We start from the raw sequence: 23,031 nt of genomic DNA, 5'->3' as shown, positions 1-23,031 counted from the left end.
GAGATTATCCTATGTTGGCTTTGTTGACTTTTTTCTTTAGAACTTTAAAGATGACATGCAGGCACATTTTAGCCACATTACTGTTTGTTATTAAAAAATTTAGGAGCTCGTTCACACCATGGGATGTTCATTACACATGTTCTGACATATGGTCTTTAACATGCTGTTGTGCACTGCCAATGCATGTTGCAGTGCATTTTTTATTACTGTAGTTGTACTCAGAAGTATTATTTAAGAAAGCTAAATTTGAGCAAACCTCGCAAGAAGAAAGGTTATTTTCTTGCTTTCCAATGAATCAAACTTCCGGACATCACCTCGGTTGTATCAGAATCTGTAGTGTTTGTTAAAAATAATAAAAAAACTACCACACTTATTTTTACAAAACAAACAAATTTATTAAATTGTTTTTATCGACACAGTTATGAATATGAAACAGGACGGGATTCTGCCTTGGAAATGACAGCATTTCTTTTCCAGACATTCCCAAAGGTAAGACCTGTATTTCAGGTTTGTGATGTTTTTGTTGACCTCTATGTAGCCCCATAGAAGAAACCTTTTCACTACTGGAGCAAAATGTTTTCACTGCGTTTGGCCTTCATCTGTTCTCACAGTTTGTTAAATCAAATACATTTTCTATTTATTAGATGGAGATATAATAATTTTATGTTCAGTCTAATATTACTGAAAACATTTTAACATACAAAATAGCAAAACATCAGACATACGCCCCAAGAATCTGGGCCCAGTACAAAATATAAAGAAAAATAACAGAAAAAAATATATAGAACAAAAAACTAAGTGGATTGTGCAAAAAACAAACAATGATTAATAAGAAAAAATACAGCAATGTTTCACAACAGGGACATTTCCAAGGGGCCAGTAGGATTGATACAAAAGATCCAGCGTACAGGAACTTAAACAGGAACACAATGATAAGTGTCAGAATACGACCTGTGTGGTCATGACCAGGAGCAATAGATATAAAGTCCATAGACTATGTTGAAGCCCCCATATCTCCATCCACAGGATATAACTCATTTTAAAGAAGCTTTAAAATGTACAGTTTAAATTATTACAGCAAAGATTCATAGTATGCACAGTTGTCAGTGTGGCAGGTTTCTTTGCTTTCAGATGGCAGTGAGCAAAGCACTCCTGATGATGTAAGGTATTACTTGTGAATATGTAATAGTACAGCCGTCACTATAAAACATGTTCTTTGTTTCTTTTTTAGGGAATACTTAACCAGTTCTGTGGTCTCATGTTTGTCCCACTGGCTTTGATGATGGTCAATGATGATTCTACAAAGTGTAAGAAAATGGCTGCCCTGGCAGCAAAATCTCTTCTTGGCAAAGTTGAGACAAAGCAGAAGGACTTGATGTTCTCATTGGCTAACCAGTGGCTCAACAATGAAAAGGTGAGAAAATGATATACCCAAATGTTAGCTACAGATGTAGCGCTTGGTTGCTACTAGTAACTAACATCCACCATGTCACCCTGCTGCCAGACCTCCATCTATCCCTTCTGAGACAATGAACAGTCATTTTGCGTTGTTTTTGTTTTGTTTATTGGGGAATATAACTTGGTTGGGGGAAAGGAAATATAGGATGCCCATAGAACCAATTGCTTTGCCATCATATTTAAGAATTAGAACAAAAGGTTGAGCTGTGAAGTACTGATGTACACATAATATCTACAGGCGCTTCTGCATAACACCATGCAGACTATTTCTCCTCCTCTGCGTAGCTCCTGTAGACTGTTGCTCCCAGGACTTCCACCCTCCTGCACAAGCTTCCATTGTAGATCATTATTCTTCCTGTCACATCATCCTCTTTTGACAAAAGAGACCACTCTGAACAGCCTCAGTTGCTGGCTAGAATTGGTTGCACTGTTACTAGGCCAGAGGTCTGCAGTACCTCTCCCCTGCGGCCTAGTAATTTAGTAACGTGCTGATTGGTGGACTACTGCTCCCAGCTAGTCCAGCCTGCAAATCCTGCACCCTCTGGCCGCAGCAATTTGACACTCTCCCCACAGTCTCTCCCCTGGCCTCGCACCCAGCTCCCCTGTAGTAGTAGTAGCAGTAGGAAAGGCTAATGAAACTCGGGTTTAAAACATTGTTTCCCCTATCATACACATGCTGCATACTGTTTGTAAAATAGCTCAGTGGTAATACCTTTTTCTTTCTCGTACATCACGGGACACAGAGCCTCAGTAATTACTGATGGGTTATATAGGGTATCACTAGGTGATTGGACACTGGCACACCCTAAACAGGAAGTTCAACCCCCTATATAATCCCTCCCCTTACAGGGATACCTCAGTTTTTTCGCCAGTGTCTTAGGTGTTGGATGTGTAAAGATGTCCTGTGCTGAGCTCCAAAGGGAATATCCTATATCCTATACTGGGGCAAGCCAGGCGAACCGGATCCATTTCAAAGTGTCCTTTTTAGGCCGAATTGGATGGTACCCGGGCCTCGTGTCTGAAGAAACAAGGTTTTACTTGTAACGCTTCTCTTTTTAGAGAGCTGGACCCCACATTTCAGAATTTGTTTTTTCTAGCCTTATTCTTGGCCGGGTGCTTTACAGGCCCAGAACTGCGGATCCCCCTATCCATAGGGGGCCCCAGTCTCTGAAGGTTTTCCAAACAGAGCCCACCGTGAGAGGTGAAGATTGGATCTGTATAACAGAACCCTGCAGCTGGATAAGGTAAGGGAGATTCCACAGAATTTTTTAATTCTAGTAGGTTTCTCCTTTAAGTAAATGTATGCTATGCCTATTGTTGCCACCGGGGGCTGCCAAGAGCACATACCTTCACATGCTTGATTGTCTGTCTCAGTGTTCACGCTGCACAGCTCCTCCAGCCGAGCTCCAGGTAGGATGGGATGGGGGGCTCTTCCTGCAGATCAGGGGGGCCGCAGTGGCCTGTGAGGCGGTAGTATACCGCACTATCACCGCCGCCGCCATTACCATGTGGCAGACCCCATCATCTGCCGGCCTCTGTCCTTCCTCCTCCAACCCAGCCTCCCCTCCATGCTTGTCCCGGAGGGTCAGCTCGCGCGGGAAAGCGCACGTTTTTTGAAAAAAACAGGGGGGGGCGGAGCGTCAGCGTGACGTCAGCGTGACGTCAGCGTGACGTCGGCGTGCTTAGACGCCCACATCGCCGGCAGCACAGGTTATAAGAAGCACACTTTTCAGGTGCACACAGCCTATGGAGGGACACAGCTGATGGTCACATGTATGGTGGGACTCAGGCATTCTCCTAGGCAGCATTTACTAAGAAACACTTGACTGGGCATTGGTAGCAGTTGCTGGACTACATCGCTCAGCAGTCAGTGTTTCATTTTTGTGATACCTCCACCTTGTTTGCTTTGCACTATGGGTAGAAGAGGTACAAATACCCCAAAAAACAGAGGCTCTAGGGGATCTCCCTCAGGCTCTGAGGACCCCCCTTCTGCAGCACCTTCCCCCCCTGAAGGACCTGGGATGGCTGGCCAGGGAGAGCCGTTGGGGTCAGGGGCTGCATCTGCTTCTGGCACTTCAGCCCCTGTATACATTACGCAGGAGGTTTTTTCCTCAACCATTAATGGACTAGAGGAAAGATTAATGGCCTTAATCGCATCTTCACTTAGTGGAAGAAAATGCACTAGGTCTTCCTCTGTTACCCAGGACCCTCAGGCAGAGGAGCTCTGGGAAAAAGGAGAAGAATCCCTTTCAGAGGATCGGGATGGGACTGATGATTCCTCCTCTGAGGAATCAAGTGGAGAAGGGCCCTCTTCAGCTTCTCAGGATGAGAAGGTCTTAGTACAGATCCTTGCTGGATTGGTCCGTTCCACATTTAAGTTACCCGTATCTAAGTCCGTTAAAGAACCCTCTTCTTCTTTGGGGTCACTGAAGCCTCCTCAAACAACACATGCTTTTCCTGTTCATAATTTGCTAGGAAAGCTCATTTATTCTGAGTGGGATCACCCAGATAAACGTTTTCTTCCGCCTAAAAAGTTTTCAACACTTTATCCTATGGAAGAAAAGTTTATAAAGATGTGGGGGATACCAGCCGTTGACGCCGCCATTTCCTCCGTAAATAAAAGTCTGACTTGTCCTGTAGACAATGCTCAGATGCTCAGGGATCCTGTTGATAAAAAAATGGAATCGCTGTTGAAGGATATTTTCTCCTTTAGCAGGTTCAGTAGCTCAACCTGCAGTGGCAGCGATCGGAGTCTCTCAATACTTAAGAGACCATGTTAAGCAGGTCCTTAAAGTTCTACCTGAACAGCAGGCCCAGGGGTTGGCTAACCTTCCAGCGGCCTTATGTTTTGCTGTTGACGCCATCAGAGATTCTATCATCCAAACCTCTTGTCTTTCACTTGGGTTGGTGCATATGCGTAGAATCTTATGGTTAAAAAATTGGTCAGCCGAAGCACCATGTAAGAAACTTCTGGCTGGATTTCCATTTCGTGGTGCAAGGCTGTTTGGAGAGGATTTGGACAATTATATCCAAAAGATCTCTAGTAAGAAAAGCATTCTCTTACCTGTTAAGAAAAGGAGTAAGCGTCCCTCTTTCAAACGGGCTCTTTCCCCAGTACCAGGAGCATCAGCCTCCAGGCAGTCGCGACGGCCTCCTCCGTCAGGGTCTAGAAATAAATTTCAGAGTCGACCCCAGGGACAAAAGAAGTCTTGGTGGAAGAACCCTACTAGACAAGACGCTAAAGCCTCTTTATGAAAGAGCACCCCCGCTCGCTCGGGTGGGGGGAAGACTGCTATGGTTCTCAAAGCTCTGGCAGGAGGATTTCCAGGACAGATGGGTAATCTCCACAGTAACTCTAAGTTACAAACTGGAGTTCCAAGAATTCCCCTCTCCTCGTTTCCTCAGATCAAGTGTCCCCAGAGATCCAGAGAAAAAGCAGTCGCTCCTTCTAGCATTAGAGCGACTATTGACGCAAAAAGTCATCATGGTGGTTCCCACGAAAGATCAAGGATTGGGATTTTATTCCAACCTTTTTACGGTACAAAAACCAAAAGGAGGTGTCAGACCCATTCTGGATCTAAAGGATCTGAATCGATTCCTAAGGATTCGATCCTTTCGCATGGAATCAATTCGGTCAGTAGTCTCCATCCTACAGGGAGGAGAATTTCTGGCATCAATAGACATCAGAGATGCGTATCTGCATGTACCCATTTTTCCTGCTCATCAAAAGTACTTGCTCTTCGAAATAGAAGGGCTCCATTTTCAGTTTGTGGCTCTGCCTTTCAGGCTAGCCGCTGCTCCTCCTCTGGCCAGATTAAGGGCTCAAGGTATAACTGTCATAGCATACCTAGACGACCTGCTCTTGATAGACCGGTCGGTAGCCTGTTTCAGCGGGAACTTGATGACCACAGTCAACTGCCTTAAGAGAGCTGATTCTGGTAGTCAGGACCAAAAAGGGTCCTTCTGTCCGCCTTTGTATGAGGCTGCTGGGAAAGATGGTAGCTTCATTCGAAGCAGTTCCCTATGCTCAGTTTCATTCAAGACTACTGCAACACAGTATCCTGTCGGCCTGGAACAAGAAGGTTCAGGCATTAGATTTTCCGATGCACCTGTCTCGTGCAGTGCGTCAGAGCCTCAGTTGGTGGTTAATACCCGAAAGCCTGCAGAAAGGGAAATCCTTTCTACCGGTTACCTGGACGGTGGTAACAACGGATGCCAGTCTTTTGGGTTGGGGAGCAGTTCTGGAACAGTCTGCGGTCCAAGGGGAATGGTCCAAAACTGAGAGGACCTTACCTATCAACATTCTGGAGATCCGTGCGGCAAATCTAGCCCTAAAGGCCTGGACTCTCAGGCTACAGGGCTGTCCGGTCAGGATCCAGTCCGACAATGCCACAGCAGTGGCTTATATCAATCATCAAGGAGGCACCAGGAGTCGGGCAGCTCAGAGAGAAGTGAACCAGATTTTAGTCTGGGCAGAAAAGCATGTGCCATGCATATCGGCAATTCTCATTCCAGGGATAGAGAACTGGCAGGCGGACTATTTGAGTCGCCAGCGGTTATTCCCAGGGGAATGGTCTCTTCATCCTGACGTCTTTTGGGCCATATGCTAAAGATGGGGGTTCCAGATGTAGATCTCTTTGCATCCAGATTCAACAAAAAGATCGACAAGTTTGTGGCAAGAACAAAGGATCCTCTTGCATGTGGGACAGATGCGTTGGTGATTCCGTGGCATCGGTTCTCACTGATTTATGCATTCCCTCCTATTCTACTACTGCCACGACTCCTTCGCAGGATCAGGCAGGAAAAGAAGTCAGTACTTCTGGTGGCCCCAGCTTGGCCCAGGAGGGCTTGGTATGCAGAAATAGTAAGGATGACAGTAGGTTCCCCGTGGACCCTACCGTCACGTCCAGGCCTGTTATCTCAAGGTCCAGTGTTCCATCCTGCCTTACAAACGCTAAATTTGACAGTTTGGCTATTGAAACCCATGTTCTGAAGAGTTGTGGGCTTTCGGGTCCTGTGATTTCTACCTTAATCAATGCAAGGAAGCCAGCTTCCAGAGTGATTTATCATAGAGTCTGGAAAGCTTATGTATCCTGGTGTGAATCCAGGGGTTGGCATCCCAGAAAATATGTAATAGAATTCTTGACTTTCTACAAATGGGATTAGAAATGAAGCTGGCCTTGAGTACCATCAAGGGCCAGGTCTCGGCCTTATCAGTATTATTTCAACGGCCACTTGCTTAAGGCGCCCCTAAACCCCTGGGACTTGAATTTGGTTCTGTCAGTTTTACAGAAACAGCCTTTTGAACCAATACGTCAAATTCCCTTGGTCTTGTTGACAAGAAAGTTAATTTTTCTGGTAGCCATTTCTTCTGCTAGAAGAGTATCAGAATTAGCAGCTCTTTCCTGTAAAGAGCCTTATTTCATACACAAGGATAGAGTGGTATTGCGCCCTCATCCTATCTTCCTACCGAAAGTGATTTCAGGTTTTTATCTAAACCAAGACATTGTTCTGCCTTCCTTTTTTCCAGATCCCTGTTCTGCGGAAGAAAGGTCACTACATTCTTTGGATGTAGTAAGAGCAGTCAAGGCCTATCTGAAAGCAACTGCTCAAATTCGCAAAACAGATGTTTTGTTCGTGCTGCCAGAAGGTCCCAATAAAGGACAGGCAGTGTCAAAATCTACCATTTCTAAATGGATTCGACAAATGATTATTCAAGCTTACGGTTTAAAACAGAAAATTCCTCCTTTTCAGATCAAGGCACACTCCACAAGGGCTATTAGTGCTTCTTGGGCGGTGCATCACCAGGCCTCTATGGCTCAAATCTGCAAGGCCGCAACCTGGTCTTCAGTCCATACATTCACCAAATTTTATCAGGTGGATGTGGGAAGGCATTTGGGCGTAGTGTGTTGCAGGCAGCGGTACGAGGTCCTCAGGTCTGATTACACCCTATGTTGTGTGGTCCCCTCCCCTCAGATAGCTTTGCTAGGGGACATCCCATCAGTAATTACTGAGGCTCTGTGTCCTGTGATGTACGAGAAAGAAAATAGGATTTTTTATAACCGCTTACCTGTAAAATCCTTTTCTTTTGATGTACATCACGGGACACAGAGGTCCCACCCCTCTTCTAATACACTTATATTGCTTTGCTACAAAACTGAGGTATCCCTGTAAGGGGAGGGATTATATAAGGGGTTGAACTTCCTGTTTAGGGTGTGCCAGTGTCCAATCACCTAGTGATACCCTATATAACCCATCAGTAATTACTGAGGCTCTGTGTCCCGTGATGTACATCAAAAGAAAAGGATTTTACAGGTAAGCTGTTATAAAAAATCCTATTTTTTTTTTTAATCTCCTTTGGTATGGTCATGTGTTCGCTAAGCTCCGTTTCCTGGTGAATGGCTGATGCAGCTGTTAGAGTTCTGAAAATGGGATAGCAATGGAAGCTGGCTGATGACATCACAGGTTTGTGAATTCAGCTCCTCAGTAACAAGGAGAACTAGAGTTTAGTGATCATGTGACTGCACCAAAGGAGATTAAATAAATGGTATTTATACTGAGCTATATTATAAACCATATTCAGCTTGTATATGAGCGGGGGGAGGCAACTTTTTAAACCTGGGTTGTATTAGCCTTTACTTTAGTTGCTGCATATTGCAGTAGTGATGTAAATCTGGTCAGTGGTTACTGCCCTGAAACTATTCCTAATCTTTTTGGAAAATTACTGCATTTAGAACAGCTTAAAGAAGAACTATAGACAAAACATTTTTTTTTTAATTTGGGATCGAGTAAGGAAGGGATATAACGCCTGTCATATTTTTTTTCGCTGTCTTTGTCCTATTGTAGAGATTTCCCTTCACTTCCTGTCCCATAGACAAACAGGAAGTGAGCGGAAATCCCAGTAAATCAAGGGAATACCTTGGGGACCCCCAGGTCACTAGAACTAGTGTCCCCATAGGAATATTTCCCCACTATTACTTTTCTGTGGACAACCCAAAATTTGGGTAATTTCTTTTACTTTCAATGAAAACAGGACAAATAGAGATCATGAATCTTCTTAGCGGGGACAAAGACCACAATAAAAACTGACAGGAGTTCTAATCCCTCTCCACTCTATCCAAAACTAAAAAGGAATTTTTGCCTTTGGTTATACTTTAATCACAAAGAATCTCACTTATGAAAGATTCCCCTTAAAAGCTCCAGGCAAATATTGGAAAAAAAAAAGCAATGCCATATCTTCCTTAAATCACTTAACTTTTTTATGGTTCTGCCGCTTCCTATTCCAGCCCATATTTTTAGAATCGAGCACAGAAAATTGCTATCACCTGGCTGTCCAAGTGGTGCCTTTAGCGATACTTCACACCACCTCAGAGCTCCTGATATGGACCATCATCGTCAAGTATTCTGGCTGGCTGATCTCATCCCACCTTCTCTTCTAAGGCATTCCTTACAGCCATATGTCCATCTAATACCCCCATAAATTATTGCTAAAGCTTGGAAACTGCCTCACTTCCATAAAGTTTAAGGTTGGATGGCTGAGGATCATGGGTACCATGGTTCATGAAAAACTTACCTCTATATTAAACAATACACTATATTATTATTATATTACTATTATTACTCATTTAAAATTTCTGTAAACATGATCCCCATGGTTGGACCACAATCGTGATCACAACCTTGATCATTCATTGCTTTCCCTCTGAGATGAGTGGAGTACGCACTTGCGATGCCCAACCAAAAGCCCCCATCTCTGGTTTCCACTTCTTCGTGACCCCTCTTTTTCTCGCTTACGCTTTTCCTCACCTTGGTGACAAACTTTATCCATATGCTTAGTCGAATGCTGATAGTCTTACGTCCCTTTCTCATTGCAAATGTAATGTTACAATCTGCCTTGCTTGTATCTCTGCAACTTATTTGTTAAGTCGCCCTCCATCCAATGTCCACACGGAAAAACTATATTGCCATAGGTGTGCGCAGCCTATTGCATTAGGGTGTGCACCGTGTCAGTAGTTTTTATTATTTCATTATTTTTTAAAAATTTTATTTTTTAACATTTTTTTTTACTATTATTTTTAACAACTTTATTTTTTTAATTCGTTTTTTCCAATTTTTTTTTTTGGAGCCCCAGGAGATGGGCTTTGGTAAAATATCACGGGTCTAAACAGGGGGCATCCAGAGCACACAAGGTGATTAGGGTGTGCCCAGGCACACCTGGCACACCCTGTGCGCACGCCTATGTATATTGCCTTGTATCCAAGCTTATACTCCATGCTTGAAAAATCTAATAAAATTATTTGTAATAGAAAAACAACCAGTGCAGTAGTGTATTTATTACAGAAACATTAAATCTATTTTTAAATGTACATGGTGTACTTACTATTGGAATCCCCTTTTAGACCTCTGCTCAGACAAGGGGAAGGACTGGCTTCACTCTGTTTCAGCCAGGCTAACATATGCTAGCAGTGAATATGATGAGAGAAGTAGTGATCAAAAGAGCGACCTCATTTGTGTGCTACTTCTCTTTTTTTTTTTTTTTGTCTGTCAACCAGTTGGAAGTGTTTCTATGTCGTGCTGTAGCTGCAATGTAGGTCCCAGACCTGTCTATGCTTACTGGCAGGGGTGCCTGGATCCAGAGCTGGGACAAGGGGTGGGCAGGAGAGGCGGCTGCCCAGGCCACAGTTGCCCAGGGAGCGGTTGTATACTGCAAGGATGGGGGCACGGCCATTCTGACTATATGCATGACAGGGGTAGCATTACTACTCCTGTCAGCCAAGCGGTGGGACCAGTGAGATCAGTAGAGAGCCAGGCAGCTGTGCTCTCTATCTCCTATCTGCTACAGGGGTCTTCCACAATGCACAGCCTCAGATCTTGGGATGACTGCACTGGTAATAAAGATCCTCCTATTGATAAGTGGATTACTGCTGGGGGTAGGATAGCCTAAGCTCGCATATAATGTGGTGGTGGTGGTGGTGGGGGGGGGGGGGGTTTGGGCGCAGTTTGGCATCTTTGCCCTAGGTGGGTGTTGGATGACCTTGTCCCGGCATTGCTTGGATTGGATTGTTAAACAAGTTGATGGATTATCCATACACTACAAGGTATAGATTTGCTAGTTTACTTTCTCAGACAAGTAGGCTGCATCTGTCCAAGCCTTTTTAATCATATCAAATGTATTAGTTTATATATGACTCTTTTTACATTTCAGTCTTCTCACAAGAGGTTGGGTGTCCTGGCCTGTGGCTTGTTTGTTGACGTTGAAGGAGTTGAGTTTGAGAGCAGACTGGAAACTACCCTTGTGACTATTGAACGGGAAATTGACCCCTTACAGTTTGAAGATGTGAGTATCTTAATAGCTTCACACGGTTTCAAGAGATCTCTTGCAGATTGTTGTGCAATACTGAGTTTTGGTGTGTTTATTGTAGTTGAAAGAAGAGACAGAAGAAAAGGCAGCTGACAGACTGCTATTCAGCTTACTAACCCTGGTTGCCAAGCTCATCAAGGAGTGCAATATTACACAGCTCACAAAGCACAGAGAGATTGTACATAAAATATGTGGTAAGACATTTCTTCTTCAGTGGTAGGGCAGTAATGAGCCCATCACACTTGGCTTTACAACCTAACTCAGAATGAAAAAGTTTGGGGCAAAAGTTGGGATTAAAATAATAATATTTAAAGGTAAGAAACTGTGTCTACACATTTTTCATATCAAAGTATTATTTACCAGAAAGTAATTTTTGATGTGACATTTTACATGCTTGCAGTTTAATTGTTTCCTAATTATATTTCATATGCAGCTTGTGGTTTCCCCCTCTCTGTTTATTAGCAATAACAGTCAGCAACACTTCAGAACAATTGTGATTAAAAATAAAGTTACTTGATAAGCCACATAAAGGTCATTCTATGTATGATTAAAGTGGTATTAAAGGTTCAGCTTTTTTTTTTAACAAAAAAACAAACGTATACTTATTTGCTCTGTGTAGTAGTTTTTCACAGCACAGCCCCCGATCCTCCTCTTCTCGGGTGCCCTGCTGGCACTCATGGCTCCTCCCCCTTGGCCAGTGCCCCCAATAGCAAGTCACTTGCCATGGGGTCACTGGTGCGTGCTCGCTCCCAAGCCCTTCTCTGTGTCCATGGGACACATAGAGTCGTGGTTCGGCCTCACTCTCTCCTCATTGACTCACCGACTGTGATTGACAGCCAATGGCTCCCACTGCTGTCTCAGCCAATAAGGAGAGGGAGTTCGGGGACAGCCAATATTTTCGTTCACATCGTTGGATCGAGATGGGGTTCAGGTGGGGGGGCAGCAGACAGAAGGTTTTTTTACCTTCAAGCATAAGATGCATGAAGGTAAAAAAAAAAAAAAACCTTCAGCCTCTAAAACCACTTTAATATTATATTATCAGAATTCTCTGATTATTTTTGTGTTCAATTCATAAACATAAATATCATCAGGTGTATAATTGGTATATCTTAATTTTATAGCACAGGGCATGTATTCATAAACCATGGGTTATATGCAGGCTACCTTCAGGTGATTGGACACTGGGAAAAAAAGTTTGCTAGAGCCACCCCTACTGCACATTCCTATAACCCCACCCACTCCATTAGAGCATTAGAGAGTTGTTTTGCTAGGGTACTCAGGTGATGGACCTCTTTTCCTTTTCGGAGAATTTTTTTTTTTTTCCTTTTTAACCATTTTTTTTTTTCTTCTGATACTTCTATCAAGATATGACTGCTTATTTCCCTGGGCTGTCTGGCAGATTCCAGATCTGTACCCCTCAGTACAGTACCTTCGGGAACCAGACCCCACACAGGCCATACACTATTTGATTTTTTTTCCTGTGGGCTGAGTGAAAAAAGGTTCCTCCTTCCCTGCTATAAAGTGTGGATGCATACATCTCTTGCTGAGGATATTGTAGTATGGCAGCCACAACTGCATATTATCGTATGGACAGCTTGATTTGCTCCAAAATGCTTTCGTTGATTTACAGATTTAGCTCAAATGCATATATAGAGGAACACAAACGATTTACAGTGTACTTCTTAAAACCACAGCTAAAAGAAAGGGGTTAGTATGAAGTAACTTAAGCAGGGAATAACATCCAATAACAGTAGCTAGTACTGTACCTTTCTCCAATTTGTGGGGTATCCGTGTTCTAGTTGAGCATAGATGGTGGCACATAAGCCAGTGGGTAACTGTTTATAATGTAATGTGTACTGAATAGATCTTTTTATTATTTTTCTAGCTCATGTTCAGGCACATTTGAGGTACCCCCACAGTTGGGTCTGGCTGACAGCATCCCAGATTTTTGGATTGTTGTTTTCTCTTCAAAAACCTGAAGACCTTGTGAATAAATGGATGGGCCAAAAGGCAAAGAAGGCTCGAACAGAGACCTCTGAAGTCTACCTAGTGGAAAATCTGGAAAGCAAGGTGATCAGATACATGGTTCTTTCACACACATATATTTTAAAACTGAATTATAGCTAGTTAAGGAGGTTGTAACCCTTAAAAAAAAGATCCCGTTCCCTTATATCAGGTTACACAGCACAGTGCTTGTTCTGTCTAATCTGTCCCTTTCTATGCTGTAAAAAACCTGTTTGATCCTGCCTGTTCCTGTGTCGTCCTATGTAAACTGACCACGGTAATCATGGCTGCTGATCCATGATACCATGGTCAGTATACGTGCCTCCGTCGTCCTACTGCTCTCCTCTTTCCCTCGCCTCCCCTCCTGCTACTAATAATAGCTGGCAGTAAAGTCAATGAAAGATTACTGCCAGCCCCTCCAGTGTGAGCTGGAGTTTAGTTACAATTTCTTAGTGGATCTAAATCTGCTAATACATTTAACACTCCCGCCCCCCAGACTGACAATGCTGCTGTCTGGTGTGTGTCCTATGCTCATTCCTCCAGATTTGTGTCTCACTGATACAGGAGGTGTGTTATGGAGCAGATCACCCGGTAAAAACAGAGAGAAAAAGGGCAAAGAAATGAAAACTGATGCAGCCAACATGTCTAATGATTTTTAAACTGCAATCAAATACATTTTAAAAGTGCTTTAAGGACACTGCTGCTTGTCGATTTTTGCCATATTTACCAAAAGATGACCCAAAAAATGAACTGCCAGCATTTTGCTGCAGTGAAAATTGTATACGTCGTGCTGGGTATATCTAACCCTCCAAACTAACTGTATACATACATTTGCCAATGCTATCAATATTCTGAATGCTGAATTTTATTGTACCTTTCATTATGTGTTTCTTCTTTTGTTTTGATCTTTTGATTTATTATACCTGTTGTTTAATCATTCCATTGTATTCACAGATGAAAGATCTTGCTTTCGCTTTTTGCCATCAGCTGCAGTCAAAATTTCTTGACCAGACCCTGGGAGAACAGGTATGCAGAAGAAGGCTTCTACTTTCATAAAGTAAATCTGTTATGAGATAAACATTGTCGTTGATGACATTTTCCTCTTAAAATGCTAGATGCTTGGCTCTCATATTCACGTTGTTGCTTCATTACAATCACAGACCTAGAAACACGACTGCAGATACGAACTTATGACAATTCTCTAAATTTCTTAGTTTGCATACTTGCTGCAGGTCAATAACTTCAAAAGTACTGAAGCCACTGCGTCAGCATAACAGCCAGGTAACTAGCATTTCAAAAAGGAGGTTATCAATTGTTCCACCCCTTCTTTCTGTCTCTAATGGTTTTCCTTGTAGTAAAGCAAAAAGTTTAGCCTTGTTAGGTATTGTGGTACAGTGGTTATCGGGAGGTTTTTATGCGTCTTAGTCTCTTCTGGAACCAGCAATGCATTGATTTGACAAGTCTGGTCTGACTTTTGGTAGAGGTCCCAGGACCATTATCATTTAGAACCACCAATACACTGAATGAGAGATCCTAAAGCTCTTTAATGACCATATTGCAGTCAATGCTGTTTCAGGGATTTCCTCTTTGCAATGGTATAGATGCTACTGTATGTTCATAGTTTCTGTGTATTAGAAAATATATATGTATGAGAGAAAAGAACTACGCAAGCTCGGGGCATATCTCTAGGTTTAGATGGCTAAACAGAGATTGATTGGACTCATGTTGGTATCACCCAGTGTGCATTGATATCTAGCATATCTATAACATATATCCATAACATGTTCTATAACATAACATATCTAACAAAGCTAAACAAAATGTAACATATATTTAATTTCCACATTATATTTCAATAATATCTAACTTACTCTGATTACTCTGAGTGACCTTGAAGTTTGTAAACTTACTATGTGGAGAATCCCACACATTTACTTTTCTTGAATTCTGTGACACACATTTACTATGCCCTATGAGTAGGCACTGATGTGTCACATAACTCACAGAGCCTACCTCCTGAACTACAGAGGTGCTGAGAGGAGAAGATTCAAGAGGCTGAGTCAGTAAAAGAATCACAGCTTGAAGCCAGCATGGTACCATGGGATATGTGGTCCATAGAAATTGAAAGTAAACACAGCAAAGGGGAAGCTGTAAGGTATGCAGGGGATCCAGGAAGTTGAGGAAAGTGAAGGATATCAGACCAGCAGGACTCTGCACATAAAAGGAGATTTTGTTATTACAACGCTGATTTTGCAAAATAAACACGCATGCTGTGTCCATAGGACTCCTTTAAGTGGCAGCACATTCCTACTGTCATGTGAAAGATATTCTTGGTTTAGATAATGAAACTAGTTCTACTCATGGTAGGTTTGAGCTAGCTGTAAGTATAGACCTATTGCTGTCTGATCACAGGTAAATGATGTAAAACCAAACCAGTAAAAATAACTGAGGTTGTTTTACATAATTAAAAAGATTACTAGTAGCAATTTCTAACATCATTGTCAAAGACTTTTAATGACAGTCAAACTTAAACAATGCTGTTTTCTGCCTTTAAGGTGGTAAAGAATTTGCTGTTTGTAGCCAAAGTTATTTACCTCCTCCACCCAGAGGAGGAGAATACAGAAAACCACCAGGAGGAGAAAGATAATGAAAGTGTTCAGCAGGAAGCTTCTGGAGGAGAAGAGGATAATGCTGACAGGCAGATGGAAGAAGAAAAGAGTGCCAGTCTCATGTGGCTCGTGAGAAAATTGTCAATACTAGCCAAGAAAGAAGCTGCTCATACTCCTAAAAATCCTCTAAAAGTGAGTCTCTTTTAATTTTTAGATATATACACATATTTATAAAGAAATAGAAAAAAAGTGCATCATTTGAACTAATGATTCTATATAAATTGTACTGTCAGGATAGACAGGGCCTGTTCAGTCAATGGTCAAAACAATTTGTTGAAAATAGTTGCTTGGATGAACAAAGTGCAGGATTCCGCAATAGCCAACCACAAAGTTTGTCTTAGGTAACCTCATTACAGTAAGTTTTAAACTGATTAGTTACTATGCGTTAGCACACTTTGGACATCCTCATTGTTCTTTGCATTGCTTTACATTATGGCCTTTAAAGCACTGTTTGTCAACTGATCGGGTATAGAGAACCTCAACTGTGACACTTTACATCACCAGAGGGCCAGGCATAGTATTTAGTATATGTAATTCTACAGAAGACTGTTAGAGACTACAGAAAGAGGAAATGGTCGGACTGTGGACATGCTACTGGTATTTTTGTAGACAAGCTGCAGAAGACAGTCAGAGATTATGGACATCTTACATGAGACTGATGGAGATCACTGACATTACAGCCCTTTTACAAATCAGAGCTTCCACTATTGAATGCTGAGGGTGCAAAGGCCCCAAAAGGAGTACCAAAGGGTCACAGGTTAGACACTAGGGTTTTAAAGTGTCTAAAGTGAAGACCATTTCAGACTGTTTCTTGTTAGTGTCCAGTTCAGTAATTTATACTCCTGCTGTCACAGCTATTACTGCACACTTGAGTCTGGTTTGTTGCTGTGAGTCAGCACTTATGGTGAAACTGATTTTCTTTCTGGAAAGCGTGATAATTGAGACCAGTGTTCCTGGATGCTATAATGTTGTTTAGTTTTTATTGTTGTATGAAAGAACCCTGATCGCATACTCTAAGGTTATGTATGAACCATATTCACATATTATAAGGGTATGTGACAACACAGTGTGATAGGGACACGGGAACCAGTATTCTCCATTCCCTGTGACTTATGGTACAGAAGCATGAGTCTCATAGTCTCTCAGTAACTGAAGAGGAACAGAATTCCCAACCCTCTGTGCCATATTCTGTTTTCAATAAGACTACTAAGGCTCATACTAGATATGGAAAACATGCTTCACTATCAAAACCCTGATATTCAAATGGTGAAAATACTTTTAATATATGCATTTTGTATAGGGAGCTTTAACCTGTATGTATTTGCTTTTCAGCTGAACTTATTTTATATATTTACCTTATAGCTCTAAATGTGGCTCAGCACTACACCCACTAAGCTTTACCCTCTCCTTCCTCCCCACTTTGTTACTGTAAATAAATACAACCACCCTACCTTAATTGGAATTTTGTCGTAACAGAAATATGTATACCAAAATTGCTGATCTTTTTCTGGAAAGAGTTGCCTGGCTGTCACTGGCAACAATCATGCAGATCAAAAGTTCTGATGTCACTGTCTCAGGTTAGTGACAGATAGACATGTTAGTAGAGCTCTGGACCCAAACGTAGAAAAAAGATAGGGTGCTGCAGATCTAATGAGAGTCCAGTAAGCCTTTATTGCACATGACAAGAAGTGAGAAGAGCAAGCCAAAACATACTGTTGGCTGAAAACGCGCCCCCCCTTCATCAGGGCTAAAAAATAAGATGACATTAATATCAATACGACAGATGGTGATATTATGATTGCAAAGAGTGCTAAAATCATTAGGAGTCATCAAATATAATGAAATAATAGAAACAAAATGATAATAAAATAATTCTAAGCATTAAAATATACACTATAAACCAGTATCATATATTCTATATCATATACATACAGTATAATTATGTACTTAGAGTAATGGTTAATAAAAGGTATCCAAAAATAATAGTTTTTCTTAACAGAAGCCATAAAATAGAATTTCCATCTTATAATAAAATAATTTATCCCAGTTCATAACATAATAAAATAATTAATGGCGTGACCAGATACATTGGTAAAAAAAAATTAACAGCACGACCTGATGCACCAAAGTATGATGGGTACAGTGATTGCAAAATAACTACATGTCTTAAAAATAGTATTTATGCTATAACCAATGGTGTGTGTGTGTGTGTGTGTGTGTGTGTGTGTATGTGTGTGTGTATATATATATATATATATATATATATATATATATATATATATATAGTATATGCTCTGTATCCTAAATGCTGGAGTATTTGTAGAGGATCCTGGACAACCAATGAAAAAATAAAAGTATCTGATATTACTACGTTTATAACATTTGTTAAAAAAGAAAACCCGCACTGAGAGAAACACAATGGCTGTCATTGTTGACCTTTCCTCCTACAAATACTAGTTGCCTGGCTGTAACAGTGGCTTCAGTAGCTTTTGAGTCAGGGACCCAAAGTAAGCAGATCAAAATTCCAGCTTTGCTGGCCGCATAATTGCTCTGGGTCACAGAGTCACACTCTCTTGAATGTCTCTGGTTTTTGGATGTTGCCCGGATGTTTCGGTTGTCATACTGTTATTGTTACTAATTCTGTTTTTTTTTTTCCCTGTTCATTCTTACAGAGAACATGTGTGTTTAAATTCCTGGGAGCCATTGCAGTGGATCTGGGAAAAGAGAGAGTGAAGCCTTTTCTGCCATCTATCATTGCTCCGCTCTTCAGAGAACTGAACAGTACCTATTCGGACAACGGTAAAAGGCTGGACAAAGAAGATATTCCTGTCTGCCACACTGGATTAACCATGGAGGCTTCTATTGCTGATCTCTTCTTTAGCCCAGGTTCACACTGATGGTGGTTAGAAATCGTGTGAGTTCAGCTGAACTCGTACGATTTCAAACTGGCAATGCAGTCTGACTTTGAGGGCGATTTGACAGACATCTCTGCGGGTTCATGCACAGATGTCTTTTCAAATTGCCCCCGAAGTCACCAAATGTAGTACAGGAACTACTTTTGGGAATTGGTACGGTGTCGCACCGATTCAGACGGTTCCAATGCCGGCAATAACCACCGATTTGGCATGTGATTTGACAAGTCAAATTGCATGCCAAATTGGCCCGTTGTGAATGTGGGCTTAAGATTCAGGAGTTCAATCTTTAGCTGGATGCACCTGAGATTACCAGGGGTTATTTATAGACTAATTTGGTTCTAATATCTGGTGCTTGGTTTTTAAAAGTGGTAGTAGAAGTAGTCAAATCCAACCCATTGCTGCACAACATACAATACTGAAATATACTGTTATGTAGCCCTGTATCGGTATGTGTCAGAGTCACAACTTTTTTCTGAAAAGAATTTAAATAGGGAAATGAGAATTTCGGTCTATGCACACTGGGCTTAAAAAATGCTGCTTTTACAGGAGTTTTGCTATTTGCCAGTAGTAGAAGCTAAATGTTATCCTGTGTCCATGGACATTAGGACGTTTAGGGGCATATTGTAGGCTCAGCGCAGTACCCCAACAGGGTAGTCCAGCACCCAGGGCAAGGATCCAAAATTGCGCCCCCCTCCCCACTGTTGATACATGTCGTAGAATGCGTGTACCAACCTACATCCATTTTTTGCCCCTTTGCCTCACTGCACCGAGGGCAGCTGCCCCTTCTGCTCGCCCCTTGTCCCGTCCTTGTCTTGTCCTTGTGTCAGCGTTTAGAGGCATAAAAGAAAAAAAAACTTTCTGGTTTGCATTTTTAAGGAGTTTTCTAGCAGAAGAAGAAAAAAAAAAAAAAAAACGCTAAACACCAATAGGCCTGTACAAAATCACTTTATAAGAACTGGTGTTTTTAAGCCCAGTGTGCATGGACCATAACTCATTGCTAATGCCATTAATAATAACATCATCTCTAATGCTTTTGTTATATGATTTAAAATCTTTAATGCTTTCATTTATACTGTTAACATGCAGTGGTTAGAGTAATAAAATACATACATAATGACCTTGTTATCCCAATATTAAAATGACCATAAATGGAGTAATATGAAAAGATGGCCAATACAATCACATAGTGAACAAAATGCCTGTAGCTGGTGTACAAATGAGAAAATAATGTTATGTAAAGTTTATTGTCTTGACTGAAAACTTTGGGTAGTGTCCCATTCTTCTCCAGTATTATAGGAGAAGATGCACTGTGAATGCAAACTATTACAAACACGTGTAAATTAATGGGGGAAATTTATCAAAACTGGAACACACAGAATCTGTAGCAGCATGTAGCTTGTTCAGTTAAAGTGGAATTATAGTCAGAACTAGCTTGGCAACCAATCAGCTTCTATCTTTTAAAATTAAGTCAGCAGCTACAAATACTGTAGCTGCTGACTTTTATTATATGGACACTTACCTGTCCAGGAAGCCTGGGATGTCGGCACCCTACCGATTTTCGGATCGGCTGTCGGGTGCTGCCGCCCCTACCATTCGTCGTAAGGGAATGCTTTCTAATTGGCCCTGCGGCCTGGGGAAGGAGGAGGGGGCTGAACTTCCGAGGGACGGCACCACTGTGCCATCTCCCGGAAGTAGGAAAGGATACTTGTCAAAAACAAGGGGGAGGAAGCAGATCAGTGGAAGTTCCACTTTTGGGTAGAACTCGGCTTTAAAGTGCAAGTTTAGTCAAAACGTACTCTGTGCAACATTCTAAATCTAATCTATCTAGCCCTGTAAAGAAAAAAATCACTGTACTTGCCTGTTCTGCAGCCACTCCGGTCCAGTCCCAGGCTGAGCTGTCAGCGGCGGCTTCAGTGTGTAGGTGTGTGCAGGAGGGGCAGCCGACAACAGAAGCCCCATAGTAAGTCTATGGGTGACGTCACTTCCCAGGCATTTCGCAGCCGTTGTCGGTTCTCTCCTGCACACCGCTTCCGCTGCTGGAAACTGTATCGGAGCAGCTGCAGAACAGATAAGTATAGCGATTTTTTTTTTTTTTTTCCATTACAGGGCTAGATTGATTAGGCTTAGAATGTGGCTGAGAGCAGGTTTAGCGTTAGTTAGGTTTTGACTAAATTTCCACTTTAAGCTATAAATAAACAATAGAAGCGGATTGGTTGCCATACACAGCTTCACCTGATTCTGTCTGCTCCAGTTTTGATAAATTTCCCCCAATAAATGCAAGATAAACAAATGGTCATTGTTGGCAATGGTAGATAATTCCAGTGGCCATTGAAGGCTAGTCTACACATTTGGCTACATTTCCTTACATGTGTCTAGTAAAGGAGCATTTCATGCAATACACTAAAAGAGCATCATGAAATAATTTGTAAGTTGCTGTTCAGATGGGAAAACCTATTTACCTCTGCTTTTGTTTTTTTTGTTTTTAGATCCAACGTTGAAAAATCTCTCTCAAGAAATCATTGACCTTCTAAAGGGTTTGGTTGGCTTAGAGTGTTTCTCATTGTGTTTTTCTGGTGTACAGAAACAAGCCAATCAGAAGAGAGCCATGAGGAAAAAGCAAAAAGCTCTGCAGGTAATGTTGAATATTGCTAGCTTTTTACCTTACCAGATATACCAAAACATGAAGGCTTATATTTATAATGATCAGTTGTAACATATATAATTCATCAGTGTTCTTAGGTGACACTCTGCAAGTATTGTGGCTACATGTATTGTTTGTCATAATTTGTGCAAATTATATTCAGAACACAGATTCCTTAGAACTGAACACCAGACAGTAGAACCCAGTGTGAATAGACCCTTAAAGTAAAACGTCATGTTACTTTTGGACATATTCTTTTTTTTTTTTTTTTTTTTTTTGGGGGGTGCTGGGGGGGAGCTGATACCTAGTTTTGCACCCCCCCCCTCCTTTGCTCGCAGCCTTCTGGGACACGTCACAGGTACCTGGGGGATCACTAACAGTGCAGTGCAGCTTGCTCATGTGCAGTGAGAAGCCGGCTGTGGGGTGCAAGCAGTCATAGCCGGCTTCTTTTAGTAAACATGCTGGCACCGGAGATCTGAAGACTGGCAAGGAACCAGCCCACGGGATGACAGCACTGGATCCCTGCACAGGTAAGTGTCTTTTTACGAAAAGACAGCAGCTACAGTATTTGTAACTGCTGACTTTACATTTTTTGGGGGGAGACTGAAGATTCTCTTTCCTCTTTGGCTGGTTCAGCAGGGCCTGCCAAATTTTGATCGTTTGATCACGAGTGCAATGCACAGGCTCATGCAGACTCTTCCTTCAGTTCCTTGTCTGTACCAACTTTTAGTTGGAGAGCTGGAGGAAATGTCAATGAAAAAAAATCACATGGCTGTGTGGATGAAGCCCCACAGAGCTGCGCCAAATTAAGTGACAGCTGCTGCCAGGGAAAAGAACCGCCCCCCACTCTGTCAGAGGAGGGGCGGTTTGGGAGTGGGGGATTCAGCTTGCACCTTAAATATCGGTGTAAAAGGTTGAGTTAGCTTTTACCTTTGTCTGGAGATGGACTGTAATCTGGTCGAAGTAAGTAAAATCTTACACTTTTTTTTCTTAGCCAAACAAACCTGCATTTTATGGTTTGGAAAATTAGAGTTATATAGCATATTCTTCACCATTGTTTGGGTAAGATTTTGGTAACGGCTAAAATACAACTTTGTGGAGTGCATGGGGAAACCAAAGCACTTATTGAAATACAACACAGGCACTGGGGTGGTCCCAGGTGCTGTAGTACTTACTGATTTTTGCTGTAGATGTAATAGTATACATTTCTGTTTGTTTTAGGCTGTGGCCAACCCTGATGTGGCAGCCAGGAAGAAACTCAAGAAACACAAAAACAAAATTGAGGCAAAGAAGAGGAAGATTGAGTTTTTAAGACCAGGATATAAAGCAAAGAAACCTCGCAGTCATGCTCTCAAAGACTTAGCAATGGTGGAATAAAACTGTATATGCTGTTTCATCATATAACAATCATTGTTGTACAGTAGGGTGCAATACTCAATTTTTTGTGTACAGTTTAATGCATTGTCTTTCGTTTTCTAATTAAAGTGTCTATTTAACTTGCATGTGTTAGTTACTTTTTGCCTTTCTCCTTTAGAAAATGTTTTGACCGATTAGACTGAGTGGAAAAACGAAGGCATATTTTATATGAAATATTGTCAAGGCTACAGTTATGAAGATGAATTAAACTGTATTCCATTTAAAGTAGCAGAATAGTTGTTTCAGTTATACCAATTCCACCTTTTTTTTGGACCTGTTGCAGTTGTATAGCCACGTGGTCACTTGCTGTATTCATTCTCAATATAGCTTCTGCAAAGTAGCAGTTAAGATGGCAGTTATATGGATATCCATGGCAATAATGGTCATTGCATTTTTTTAAAAATCCGCAAGAACTGCAAATTCCATGCTTTTGTAACTGTCAGTTTTGCAGTGCCTCATGGGACATGTAGTTCCACAACAGCTGGAGAGCTGCAGTTGCCCACCCCTGATCTAGAGCCACATTTGTCAAATTTAATACAGTGCATCTGGAAAGTATTCACAGCGCTT

At 41.7% G+C, this 23,031-nt stretch overlaps 1 protein-coding gene across 1 annotated transcript in view; it reads left to right on the top strand.

The window, feature by feature from the left end:
• UTP20 (UTP20 small subunit processome component) overlaps positions 1-22,548 on the top strand; it is a 141,541-nt gene extending 118,993 nt beyond the window's left edge. The window contains exons 53-62 of the mRNA XM_073620375.1: positions 420-489; positions 1,232-1,414; positions 10,664-10,795; positions 10,881-11,013; positions 12,705-12,889; positions 13,778-13,849; positions 15,379-15,624; positions 18,165-18,291; positions 20,894-21,039; positions 22,270-22,548. Of these exons, the coding sequence (XP_073476476.1) occupies positions 420-489; positions 1,232-1,414; positions 10,664-10,795; positions 10,881-11,013; positions 12,705-12,889; positions 13,778-13,849; positions 15,379-15,624; positions 18,165-18,291; positions 20,894-21,039; positions 22,270-22,425 (1,450 nt within the window). The 3' untranslated portion in view covers positions 22,426-22,548. The remainder of the gene's footprint in view (positions 1-419; positions 490-1,231; positions 1,415-10,663; positions 10,796-10,880; positions 11,014-12,704; positions 12,890-13,777; positions 13,850-15,378; positions 15,625-18,164; positions 18,292-20,893; positions 21,040-22,269) is intronic.
• The last annotated feature ends 483 nt before the right edge of the window (positions 22,549-23,031 follow it).

This window comes from Aquarana catesbeiana, linkage group LG03, assembly GCF_042186555.1.
Source record: "Aquarana catesbeiana isolate 2022-GZ linkage group LG03, ASM4218655v1, whole genome shotgun sequence".
NCBI lineage: Eukaryota > Metazoa > Chordata > Amphibia > Anura > Ranidae > Aquarana > Aquarana catesbeiana.
Note: the sequence above shows the minus strand (reverse complement) of the source record. Positions and strands in the feature narration are given on the sequence as shown.